The 12790-nt window shown below is 40.4% G+C and overlaps 1 protein-coding gene across 1 annotated transcript in view; it reads left to right on the forward strand.

Annotated features, from left to right (window-relative positions):
- Positions 1–12790, forward strand: part of CFAP61 (cilia and flagella associated protein 61) — a gene marked incomplete at its 3' end in the record, with an annotated part of 111399 nt that overhangs the window by 32827 nt on the left and 65782 nt on the right. The window contains exons 14-16 of the mRNA XM_035898619.1: positions 297–374; positions 1546–1752; positions 4490–4624. Coding sequence (XP_035754512.1) covers positions 297–374; positions 1546–1752; positions 4490–4624 — 420 coding nt within the window. The remainder of the gene's footprint in view (positions 1–296; positions 375–1545; positions 1753–4489; positions 4625–12790) is intronic.

Consider the following 12790-nt stretch of genomic DNA (forward strand, 5'->3'; position numbering starts at 1 on the left):
AGATCAGAACTTAACCAGGACTAAATTAGTGGCTGATCTTCTAGCACTCCTGTAGCAGCTAGATCCTAACTGAAACTTTAGTTCAGTAAAGCTCTGCATGGTCGAGAGTTCAGCCATACGCACTGTTTAAACATTACACCTTGAGTTAAGGAAGAGTGGTTAATTGGGGTAACATGTAGAATGTGTACAGGGAGGAAAGTATTTTAACTGTGATCTAGTGGTGCAATACAGTGACGATTCAAAGGAAAGATTACTAGTGACAGAGGAAACATGCATGTGTTGCTTTTGCCTTGCAGGACGGGACCCCAGTGCAGGCTTTCGTAGCCGAAGTTTTGGATCAAATAGTTGGCGTTTCTGTTATTAGAGATGAAATGGTAAATTCTATTTCTGTGTTGTATGAAAACTGTAACACTCTGCCCTCAGCACTAATGGCTGCACCTCATGCTTGCCACTATACATGCACCTAGTAGAAAATATATGTGATAAATACTGCTTCTATACACTTTCTTTTTCTCTTTATGGACTATGTAGACTGTTATTTCCCTTCTCATAGATGATTGACACACAGATAAAAAAAAATCATGCTGTTATTTGCAAGAAGCTGCTGATGCGTTCTGAAAGTATGCCTCCTCCATCCTTTCTGGTTCTTTAGCACAAAGCAGTTCTGACTCTCAATAGGTTTGTAATCGCTTATTTTGCCCCTTGTTTCCAAAGTCAGTAAGCAGTTTTGCCATGCATCCTGCAAAGAGTAGCAGTTTTCCTTCTAGGTTTGCTTTCCTAACTTTTTTCCCAGCAGTAGCTTCTGAGTGATTATGAATCACACACTTAACTTCAAAACAGATAGAAAGCGTATGCTCTAACGGAGTATAAAAAAAGGATAACATTGCACATTGTTCTTGAAAAGTAAACATTCTCTAAGGCTTTCTTCTGTGGCATTCTGCTGTTACTGAAAAGGTAAACTTTAGTGTTCGACAGCTGTAACAGTTTTTAAAATCAAGAGTAGACACTCCTATTTTCAAAACCAGCTCTTAATTAGAGCATTGGCATAAGAGGATATAGAAATTTCTCTTGAGTGTATAAATGTGCAAAAATCTCAGCTTATGACTTCAACGGGGAAGACTTGTTGGAGGGCATTTCTTACACAGCCCTGCTTGGGAGAATTCCCCTTTTCCAGTTTAAGTTTGGGAGACAACAGGCTAGGCTTCTGTCTTGAACTCAGCAAAACAGATTTTTTTTTTTTTTTTTTTTTTCCCCTCCATGAATGTCTATTAACCTGTAGCAGACATTGTTGTGAAAGGGTCAAATAGGTGTTTCCTGTAATAAAGGTGGGCAAGCTGCAAGAATAGATTTGTGATAGAATGAAAAGATTGACAAGAAAAATATGTGCAGTTGGTGTGCTTTAATTGAGAATAACTCTCAAAGGTGCTTAATTTCAGTGTTCAAATTTAGTTCCTTAACTGATAGAAAGCAACTCATTGGCACTTGCTAAGATACTGTAAATGTAGCTGTTCCACCACCGCTGAATTCCACATTCTTATTTTCCAGGATATTGAGTATATTCGATCGCATTACAACATTGAAGATTTTATTCATTTTAATTACCACCAGCAAGAGGAACATGGACATCTTTACCACTTTGTCTTAAATCCTATATTTCGTCACTATACAAAACACTTTCTAAAGGAGATTCTTCGCTTGGCCCACAAGTCTTCTCTTTACTATCCTATTTATCCTCAGTACATGGAAGGCAAGGTAAGAAGAAAGTTATTTGTATTTTTTTATATAAAATGTTGTCACCTTTGCTCACTTTTTCTCTTTGCTTCTGTGAATGACTGTAAACAGGAATTTTCTTAGTAACCTGCAGCAAATTGTACTTTCTTTTCTTCTTGCATATTCAAATCTGCAGGCATGGACATAGCTGTGGCATGGTAGGGTTAGTCCTAGTGCGCTCAGTAGTGCGCGTGAGTTCAGATTTACCCGGTATCTTCAGGAAGTGTGTGGAGGAGCTGAAATTTGAAGTCTACTTGGCCTTGGCTCTTCACCTAGTCTGTGAAGAGAGAGAAGTCTTCCTAGGGGGTGGCTGCTCCTGAGCTGAGTCACTCTTTGGAAATGACTGTTTCTCAATTGAATTTAGCGAATCCTAGGGCAGCTGTTCTCTAAATGTAGTTAGATGTCTTAAACACATTAGTATGTTGCCCTGGGAGCAGCACAGTAGAGGAATAATTTGTTTGCTACCTCCTCACTTGTTTCTGGGAGAAGTATATCTGCTTCTTACCCACATAAGTTCATGCATTGCTGTTGCCTTGTGCATTGTGTCAGCCCCCTCCATAAATGTGCTGTAGTTCTCATAGACAGGTTTCTGCCCTCTCCTGTCCCTTCCCGACAGATCGGTTCTAGGATGAAGTAGCATGCATCCAGCATTGCCGCTCCTGCCTATGTCGGACCATGTGTCTGAGTTGTAAGCTGTAGTTTGGGTCTGGCTTTGTTTCTTGCCCCTGTGTTGGATGTATAGGTGAAGAAACAAGAAACTCGCAGCTCATCAGCTGAGGAAACCAACATAATAGTTTTTATTTAATTGCTTTTAACGTGCTCATACACCCAGTATATTTTTGTCACTTGCAAATCGGTTACCAATCAGGTTTTAAAACACAGGGTATAAAGCACACCTAGTATCTTTATATTTAACAATGTTTTGTATTTCCTGTCATAGTTTAATAATAGAACCTGATCAAGTTGTACTGTCCACATACCACCACTCAGCTGCGTATTGAACTTCGAGAGGTACCAATATTTGTTTAGATTCAAGACGAAGTGCAGGGCAGGGAAGAAAAAAGGAATGATGTGACTGGGCATAACATAGCATGAGTAAATGCAAGGGGACAATGTTAAAACATATCCAGGTGGTTTATAAGAACTCTTCAAAAGAGATTTAGGCACTCTAGACTGTATTTCATCAAAAGTCAGTGGGACCTAGGCACCTCATTGTCATTGAAAATGTGACTTGTGTTTCTGCAAGTGCCAGAGGAGAACTGTAAAGACCTAATGCTGCGTGAGAGAATCCATTTCTGAGAAGAATATAATTTGTGGAAGCAAACTAAAAGATTCTTCCAGAAATACTCATGTATGTGTCTTGTCATCAGTCTCATGTCAGCAGAGGGAACACTTTCAAAACTTTCAAAACAAAGGTAAAACTTTCAAACATGTGAACTCATTGGTGTGTAGCCATCTAAAGCTGTGATCTGGCCCAGCCTAATCACCTAGGCTCCTGCCAGCACTAATGGAGAAAGCATGGGGCATCCAGAGGGCAGTTCATCCATCGGTCATAACTGCCTACCTTAGGCCAGAAAGAATTGTGCTCTGGAGATGCTCATCTCTCTGACTCTGGGGGGCGGCTGCATGGCTAGCTAAAGTAGGCACCTAGCTTTTAGGTGGTGACTGAGATGAATTCTGTCCTCAGTCGCAGGCTTTTTTGAAATCGCCACCGTTTGTAACATGGGAGTTTTGACAAGTCTGACTTGGGTACATTTTCAGAAGGGTGTTTTTTCCTGCTTCTCCAGGGTGTACTTTTATGGAGTTTTATTAAGTGTTCTCATGAGGAACCAATGTCCTTGCGTAGCATTAGGTTCTCAGATTCTTGAGGCACTTATAAAAATGTGGTTTAATGGCAGTGGATGGAAGAGAAAAGGTAAATCTTACTAATGATTCCAGTTTGATCTATTTCCAGGCTGCAGAGTTCCTTTAAGTTACTTAAGCTAATCATTGCTCTCTTAATAAGTGGTAAATGTGGTATTTTACTCAGTTTTCAACATAGTAATGTCAATTTTTTTCAGTATTTGTGGATAGACTGGTACTCCAGTGTAATTTACTTTGCATTAATGTTCATTCTCTATTTCCTGTAAATCTTTTTTTTCTTCTATGTCATAAGTTATGACAGAGCCAGTCATGCTGTAATAAATGGAATCCAGCTACTTCTAATGATCCGTGCTGTTCACATTAGCATTAGGGGGTTTGTTCACTTCAAGTTTATGCTAGTTTATTAACATTTATCACTAGGATGAAATTGACATTTTAGTCGGTATAGAATTTCTATATAAATTCACAACCATTCTTTGCCAAACAAGCAAAGGTTAGCAGTAAGCAGATAACATAGCTTAATGAGGTCAAATCAAGCTGATTCATGATCACTATGGAGAAAAATATCCTCCTGGGGAAAATACTTGTGCTGAAAAATCCCATAAACCAAACCACTTGTTTATCTGTCATTCCCACAGAGATAGTAATGTAATTACTCTCATAATTATCTTCATTAGTGTCAGGAATTATCTGCAATTCATTCCTCTGCTCTGAGTATGTTTGTTTATTTGCTGATTTTTCTCTCAGATTTAGCCAACAGAGCTAAGAATTTTGTATTTGCAAAGCCATACAACAGACATCTGTGATGCACTGTTCTGACATTCTCTCTGCTGAAATATAGATCGCTGTCTTTCAGTTTCAGAATCCCCGTGCCCATTCCCTGACATCTGCCCTTCATTACATGGTTCCCGTGCGGCCGAGACGACAGATTGTCTATCCTCTGGAAGAGCTTGGCATAAACGCTCCATCAGAGCAGGTCTCCAAGGATCAGGTGGGTAACAGAAGCAGCAGCAGGCAAGAGGCATAGCGCCAGCTAATGCAGGGTTTGGCAGATGGGATGGCATTACCATCTTAGTGTTGATAGGTTGCTTCTTAATTACATTGAACATGGTGGCCATGCCCTTACAATCCCAGCTTTGCTTCTGCACGACCATCGCTGCTTCTAAGCTTGAATTTCAAATGCGTTACAGCGATCGCTGAACTGTAACATTTATGTACCAAATGCTTACATTCTAACAATATTTTTTCATGACGTTACTTTCAAACTCCCAACACATTTTAAATGTTCTGACTTGGTGTTTACCCCTTCTTCCTGGGAAGTTGTGGGGTTTTTTAGGTGTTACGCTCTGCAAGTGGAAAAAGACAATGTCACGCTTCTGCCTGTTTCTGTAGAAATTGCTTAAGTCAATTTTATTTTTCAGTTCCAAAGTCAGGTTTGTTCCATGCACAAGGTGCCCTCAAAGAACACTTCAAATATCAGGAATGATTTAACAGCAAAGGAAGAGGTAGTTTTTCACTGCCAAACAGTTCTTATTTGCATAGCATTCACGCAGTCTGGAGATTCTAAACTAAAAGGGTCTTAAAATTTCATTTGTTAAACAACTTGCACCTTACTTCATCTTAGGTTTTTAAGTAACTAAAATTTGATGTGAAGGTGGTCCCTTGCAAGAGTAACTCGCAAAGCTGAAATATTAGGAAAAAGACCATTAGTGATGGATACTCTCAGTAGGTAGCTGCAATTTCCTAAAGAAACATAATTAGGGAGCTTTATGTCTGTCTACTAACTTCCAGTTGGCTGAAATGGCCTCCCATATAATATTTTTAGTGCTGTCCTTTTCATGGTTAGTCAGTAATTTTTGGCATCCAAACCTCTTAATTAGGCAGCAGTTGGCAAAGCAAAATCCAGAACGTGGCTGAGGCCATTGATCCGAGTTTGGCTTTGTTGAACAGTCTTCCCTCAACATGCACATCCCTGCCTTCCTCTTCTCTGCAGAATAAACTGTCTGATGCTTTTCTTTAAGCTACTGCCTATTTTATCATTAAAATGAACTGTTGCTCTCTTACTAGAAGAGCTCATCTTAGCATTTTTTTGGGAGCTGGAAAATCACAGGCTTCCTATGTTTGAGAGATTTACAAATCTGTTGCCTGCTCATTTCTGAGAGTTGCAGGTAGTGTGGTAACTGTTTAAAATCTCGAAAGTTTCATTAATTTCTATTTAATAAAATGTGTGAGGTTTTCAGTAACAAAGTTTTGCTGAAAAAAAAAAAAAGGTGGCTAGCCACAGTATAAGTATCCATGCATATGCGCCTGCATTAATTATAGATTTTTGACAGACTGTGTTCTATCAAAACTGACATCTGGGGTTGATCCCTAGGTGGTAACTTGAGGATAAAGCTAGTCTGCTACTGCTGCCTGTAGCTTTCTGAAATACCAAGAATTTGAAACCATACAAAGCTAAATTGACTCTTCTGTCGAGTGAATGAACTGACCTTTAGCCACGTACGTTGGGAAAGCTTTATAACTTAAGAGGTTACCTACCGGAGGGGACTGAGTATACTCGTGCAAGTAAGAAGCTGGTTGCTGCTTTCGGATGTGGGATGTTTTCTTAGCTCTGGTAGCAGGCAGGTGTAAGGCATTTGCCCTCTCTCTAATGTTTCAGAAGGGAAGACTGATCCCCTGTGAAATCCTGCAGCTAAGTTGCAAATAAAATTAAGTGTATTTTATAAAATTAATATAATCAAATTTCAGTAGGCACAAAATTATTATACTTCTACGTTTCTGTAGCCATCAAAAGGCCTGCTCAAACACTCTGTAAAAGACACAATACGAGTTGCAAAGAACAAAATATCCCACCAAGGAGCTAAATGTGACAACTCTGCAAAATGGAAAGCCTGAGAACTGACACCTTAAAAATACTGTGAAACAAGGTGAGACACGTTCTGGCCGTTGAAGATGCTAGCAGGCTAGGGAGTGAGGTAAAAGGGAGATGGAAAAACAGTGTCATAAGGGAAGTGTGGAGGAGAGAGGGAGAAAAGTGAAAGGCAAAGGGGCTGGAGTAGGAATTAGTGGGAAGTTGTCTGAGGCAAGCACCTGGATAGCAGTAAGGAGGCGATGTCTGCTATCGTCTCTGTTACGGTGGTTTTAAACAAGATGGGGCAGGATCTTGCAGGATCTTAAAAGCTTTGGGCAAGCAGGGATTCCAGGTAGCTGAGACCGCTCCTCATCTTTTTACCGCACTTCTCTACTCTAGCTCACCAACCTTGTTTTAGCTGAGGGGGCTTTGCCTTTTATATTAAAAGGCATTTCTTTATGACATTAACCTATGCCCGCTTTGTTCCTGAAAGCTGGAGGACAGCTTGTCATTGTAATGCTTGTTTTAGATAGCTCTGTAATGATGGCAGGATTTTTTTTCGTATAAACTAGAATACAAAGACCGTAAATGCAAGTCAATTTCTGAAATGTAAAATTTTCATTTGACTGCCTGTCCTAACTAATTGCTTGAGTATCTATCGCTTATGATGGAGATAATTGTAATGAAATTCTTGCTTTGATACCCACAAGATGCCTCTTGATATCTAGCCATCAACATCTGCTTCTCATCTACTGCTTTTTCAGCTTTCTGCCTTCCTCTTGTTCCAGCCTTTTTTGAGCTATCTCTCTCCTTTTCTTGCTGCAGAATTTATTTTTCACCAGTAACAGCTTGGGGCTCAGCAGCTCAGCCATTCAGTGTCTAAGCACAGCTCTTGATTTGTGCATATATATCTCTGTAGGCCATTAGTGGCTTAGTATCTTAGAGGGAGTGCACAGTGGGAGCCCTGGGGCTCAATCAGTTTGTGTATCTCTTTAATCCGTTCCAGCCTACTTGTGAGCATGAAGAGATTCGCTCATAAATATTGACCCAGTACAGATAACTCAACCAGGACCCACAAGGACTCTTTCCCATTTCCTTTCTCCAAAGCCAGAAGCGAAAGCAGCAATCTCAATCAGAAAAGCTTTGCCCTCAGCTAATTCCCATGTGTTGCCAATCCAGATGGATCTCGGCTGTGCTGGAGAGGTGGATTTCCTGCAGGTCCGGATCGGTTGTTGCAGACAGATGAGCACCAGAAATGCTAAGTCTGTGGTAACTTGTTCTCGTTGTCCCTCTGTCAGATCTCTGTTCTATTGCAGTGTCTGGAAAAATCAAAAAGGGGCGAAACCCCCATGTGCCGCCCTGCCACGGGTTCCTGGCCTGCCCACTCCTGCTTCTAGCAGGCAGCACGAGCTGTATTTTGTGGTGTCTAAGAAAGCACAGATCCTTTCTCCTGTAGTCTCTCTGGAAGAGCTAGATGTAAGGTGAGGGATTTGCTCTTAAAATACAGAAATGTATCTTATAAAAACATAACTCACCATTACCTGAACAGCTATTTAACTGCAGTTTTCCAGCCGCCCTGTTCTCCATCTGTCTTTGTGATATTTCCCTTGCTTCAATATTGTTTCAGATTTGAGCCAGGCTTTTGGTTTGTGTTGCCTCCTTGTTTATTGTTAACATGACTATGACTCCGACGAAATACAGCATTTAGGAACTCTGCCCGTTCCTCCTCTCCGTTGCCCAGCCTTTTTATTAAAGCTTTGCATGGTTTTTAAGGCAGCTGCAAGTTTTTTTCACTCTCTCTTAAACCACAACTCCATGCTGCTTCATCTCTGCATCAGAAGACCTGTCACTGCCCAAGCAGTGGCTCTCCATTTGCTCAAGGGACGCAAATTCTTGCGAACATAGTCATATCTTCCTGTAACAGTCACTAATGACAGAGTATGTTTTTACCCCGCTCCTTGAGGTGGCAAATACATTTTGCTGCTGATTTTCTGTGTCTGTCCCTACACAACTGTCTCCCACCGCTCTACTGAAAAGATTTGGATAAATCAGATGAGGATTGACTGGGAAGGCACAGAGGGGTAGGCATTAAACTCCCTTGTCTCCCACTGCAGCCCTCTGGAATGGCACAGATGCTAACGATCTTATTTGCATCTAGTCCTGGAAGTGCCCAGCCTTTGGGATGCCTGTTCAGCCTCTGCCTCTGCAGCAAGCCTATCGGAGGCTCAAAATCACATCAGGCCATGCATCTGCCATGCTCTAGGGTTTCATGACACAGACCTGAAAAAGCTCCTGGCTGCTCATTAGATCAAACACTTTGTACAGCGGTTCTAAATCAAAAGGAAATCTCTGATTTGTATTTTTTTTTGTATTCTGAAGCCATAACCAGTATTGAAGCGCCAATTGGCAGAAGATCCAAAGATTCAAAATCTTAATTCCCACAGTGTTAAAACAGATTAGGTTATGACTGTGTTTTCCACATCTGTCAGTTGTTTCAGTCGTGTTACGTTAAAAACCAGTTGGTTACAACAGAATACTTAAATACTTATAAAGTGCTGCTGGTCTTTACAGTGCATGTGATTATTGGTGGAGTAGAAAACTATAGATAATTAAATAATTTTTAATGATATCTTCATAAATAAACAATTTATAAACTTGTTTGCTTTCTCACCATCTGGGAGCATTCTGTTATCCATCTGCTTCATGTAATTATCAATAAAAGGGAAGAATAGGTGATATAATTAACAAGAATAACTGATCCACACTGAAGAACAAAAATGTCACACATCTGTTGAGTTATTCTCTTGTTTCTGCCCTTTCATTATTATTCATGCTATTTGGTTTATTTATTTTTTTTTTTATTTCATGGTTGGATTCAAGCTGTCAGGTTTTATTGCACAGTTCGGAATTGTTTTTTCTGCTACAGCTTGTAAAAAGAAGACAGAACAATTATTAAGGCAGTGCAGAAGCCCATACAGGGTTGTATAAATTTATTAAAAAAAAAAAAAACCCTAAACCCCAACCCCCCCACTTCCTCAGTTAATTTGGTACTTCTCAAGTGATGCTACAGGTGCATTACAGGAAATGTTTAAGTCGGGACAAGAAGCTGTTTTTAGAGTGATCTTACAGCTTGTTCCATTGAGGTCTATGTTCATACATATGCTTTGTATCGCAGAAGAGACTCAAATGGGTTGCAAGTGTAAGTACTGTCCTGGACTATTGTCTTATTAAATGAGCTTTTTTAATGCCCATTGTAAAGTTACAGGACTTTAAAATAGAATAAAATACATGCTGTATGTTTGTCATAGTTTCTAAAAAAAAAAAAAAAATCAGGTAAAACTGGAAACAAATCTAAAACATTTTCAAGCTTGACAGAAACTTTCACTTCTGGGGCAGCTTGTTTAAAAAGGAAAATAAAACAGATATATATGAGCGTTTGTATAGGAAACTCTCCTCGAGATGTTAGTGTCTCCCCCAGCACACTCTTGAGGCATTCCACACGCTGCAGCCTCTATTTCCTTACGGTTAGGCCAGCTAATTAGAAGTTGCCCTAACTCTTCGCTTGTATGTTAGTGTCTCTGTGTAGTTGGGACATCTCTGACTACACCTTGCTCAGTACTTCTTGCTGGAGAAAATTGGACAGAGTCTTGAATGTTTTGGATCAGCAGCCTGGACTGAGCATACTCCATTACCTTGACCTGTCAAGGAAAAGGAATAGAAAGGACTTGGACTCGATATCCTGACAGTTACCACCCTGCTGTCGAGGTGGAGGAAAGCAGAGGAAAAGGAAGGGATGTTTGCAACATGTGGCTGCAAGTCCCACCTAGTCTAGAGAGTGCGGCTAGAAAAACTACTCAGTTGCGTTTAAAAGCTAATAAAAACAAGGCATTAAAATAAACAGATTTTAAAATGCTGGGGGAAAGGCTGCGTACAACAGAACAATCTGTTCTGAACAAGCAAAGCTCTTTTCTTCTCTCTGAACAGTTGAAAGAAATTGAGGGAGCAAGGCATTTTCCACCTATGCATCCGAAGAGAAATGTCAAGGAGGTGGACAGGTACAGAGACAAGTACTATAAAGCAGCACAGCCTTTGCTTTGGAGCGCACGCCCACCCAAAGTGCAAATGTGTGCAAGAGCACATCTCAGCGCAGCTCACTGGGAAGTGTCCGTTCCCCATCGTGGTCTCTATGCGTTACCACGGGAAAACAATGTCACGCTTCTGTAGATGCCTTCTCTCCAACTGTGCTGCGTAATAAAGGCTGAAAGTGCGCTGGTTTACCAAGAGTGGTTAAGAAAAGCTGTCGGTGCTATTTTACTTTATAGCTGTGTGCCTTACAGCAAAGTGTGTTCCGACTTTGTAGAAAGTCTGGAGTAATAGGAGGTTTCACTTTGGCTTGGTTTCGGTTCTGTGTGAATTCAGTTGAGGCACTGAGATGTACTGGAAGTGGCTAAAATGCAAAAAGGTTTTGTGGATTTTTTTATTTTTTTTTTTAAATCATTAAGCCTCTGCCAAGATAACAGAGAATAAATATAGCAAAGAGAGTGTAGGTAGGATGGGTGAGAGAATTCCTTGCTTTTGAAATACCAAGATTCGTGTATCAAACCAGAAGCATTCCTACGTGTTGTTGTTTGTGTATGAACACACTGCTATTACAAAGGCTTGGTATACGTAGTTTTCATTTAATCAGGAAAGTAGTATTAATTTTTAAAGAAGTAACTGTTGCTCAAGATGCTATTGTGTTTGAGTAATGAATTTTTAATGCTTCTGTAGTATGTGCGTGGATTAAAATCCATTATTTATTGTACCTCCACTTGGTTGGTAAAGGTGATGATTTTATAGCACCAGTAGTCATGCAAACACAGCCATTCTGAACTGATGGTGGATAATAAATTTCCTTACTGTAAATGTCAGTGGGTTTTGTGGGTTGCTGCCATTACATCTTGTTTGGAAGGCTGAATATTACACAGTTATGGGAGGCACCAGATGGCATCATTAACAGAAATGCTCTGAATGTTTACCACTTATGTGCATGTGTGAAATTAAAAGTAAGATGACCTATCTGTATTTTGAAAGCATGGTGTCAGTACTATACAGGTGTTAATGACATTTGCAGCAAACTAAAACAGTCGTTTCTGCTTACAAACAGGTTGGGCTTGTTTTAAAGCTTTTTCAAAGCGTTTCCTAGATTGACTTTGGAAGTAGCATGATTCCAGCTTGTTAGGAGGGCGTAGATATTTTTCCCACAGAAAGGTAACGTTCCCTGTTACAAAACAGAGAACCACAGCCGCTGTCGCTAAAATACGGCTCGATCGTAAGCTGCGAATTTATCTCCCCTTGTGTCCTGGTCCTGCTGTTCAGTTACCTTGTGTTCGTTATTTTCAGTAGGGAAGGCAGTGATGGGTTTTACATTTTATTTTTAATCCTTTAAATTTTACACAACTCCTACGTTTTTTCAGTGAATTCAGTAATTTAGACAGTGCTACCTCTGTTGCCGTGAGTCTGTACATGGAGTAGGTACAGTGGACAAAGACGCTTGTGTCTTCGCCCTTTCCAGAGCACACCCAGCCCTGTTTTGACACGGGTACTGGTGTGGTTGTGGTGCGTTGTGGTGGTGCCTTCTCTCGGGAGAAGTCCTCAAGGGAGGCGTTCCTGAGCCAGCCACGTGGAGAGATTTGTCCAGTTAAGGCTTGTCAGGGATGTTGAGGTTTTTTCACAGTGCCTTTTGGAGCTGGACCAGGGAGGTGAAGCAGGCCTTGCTTAGAATCAAACCTTAAGGAAGTCCTTTCGTTCACTGTGGGAGAAAATAATCTACTGTCTGGAAATGCTAGCGGTATTTTCGGTTACATGTAATTTTGCTGCTTATAGGTAATACCTGATTTAATTTTATTTTGTTTATTCTATGTGAAGGCAGTATAATCAATGTGTATTCTGATGGCACAAGAACTCTGTAAAATAAACCCCAGAAGTTAAGGATATGTCGCTTAAGTTCATGATGGTCGTTGGCTGGCTGCTTAGACCCCGGCCCTAGCGCAGGGAAGTATTTTCCATGTCCATTTACTTTCAGAGCCAGTTAGAATAAATGAGAGTTTTCCAGTTAATTTTTAATGGCTTTGGTGCAGACTGTTAGATCCAAACTTCTCTTGTGAAATTGTCGGTAAAGAATGAGCTTTGGTTTAAATTGTGTCATTTGGAGTCTACTCACTCACCTAGTTGGAATGACTTAATAGTGCATTAATAATCATGCTACAGTATTTAAAGCATTCTCTGTCAGCCCTGATACTTGGGAAGCATTTGCATGCTCTTCCG

Source organism: Egretta garzetta, unplaced genomic scaffold (assembly GCF_000687185.1).
Source record: "Egretta garzetta isolate BGI_Z169 unplaced genomic scaffold, ASM68718v1 scaffold198, whole genome shotgun sequence".
In the NCBI taxonomy this organism is placed as follows: Eukaryota; Metazoa; Chordata; class Aves; order Pelecaniformes; family Ardeidae; genus Egretta; species Egretta garzetta.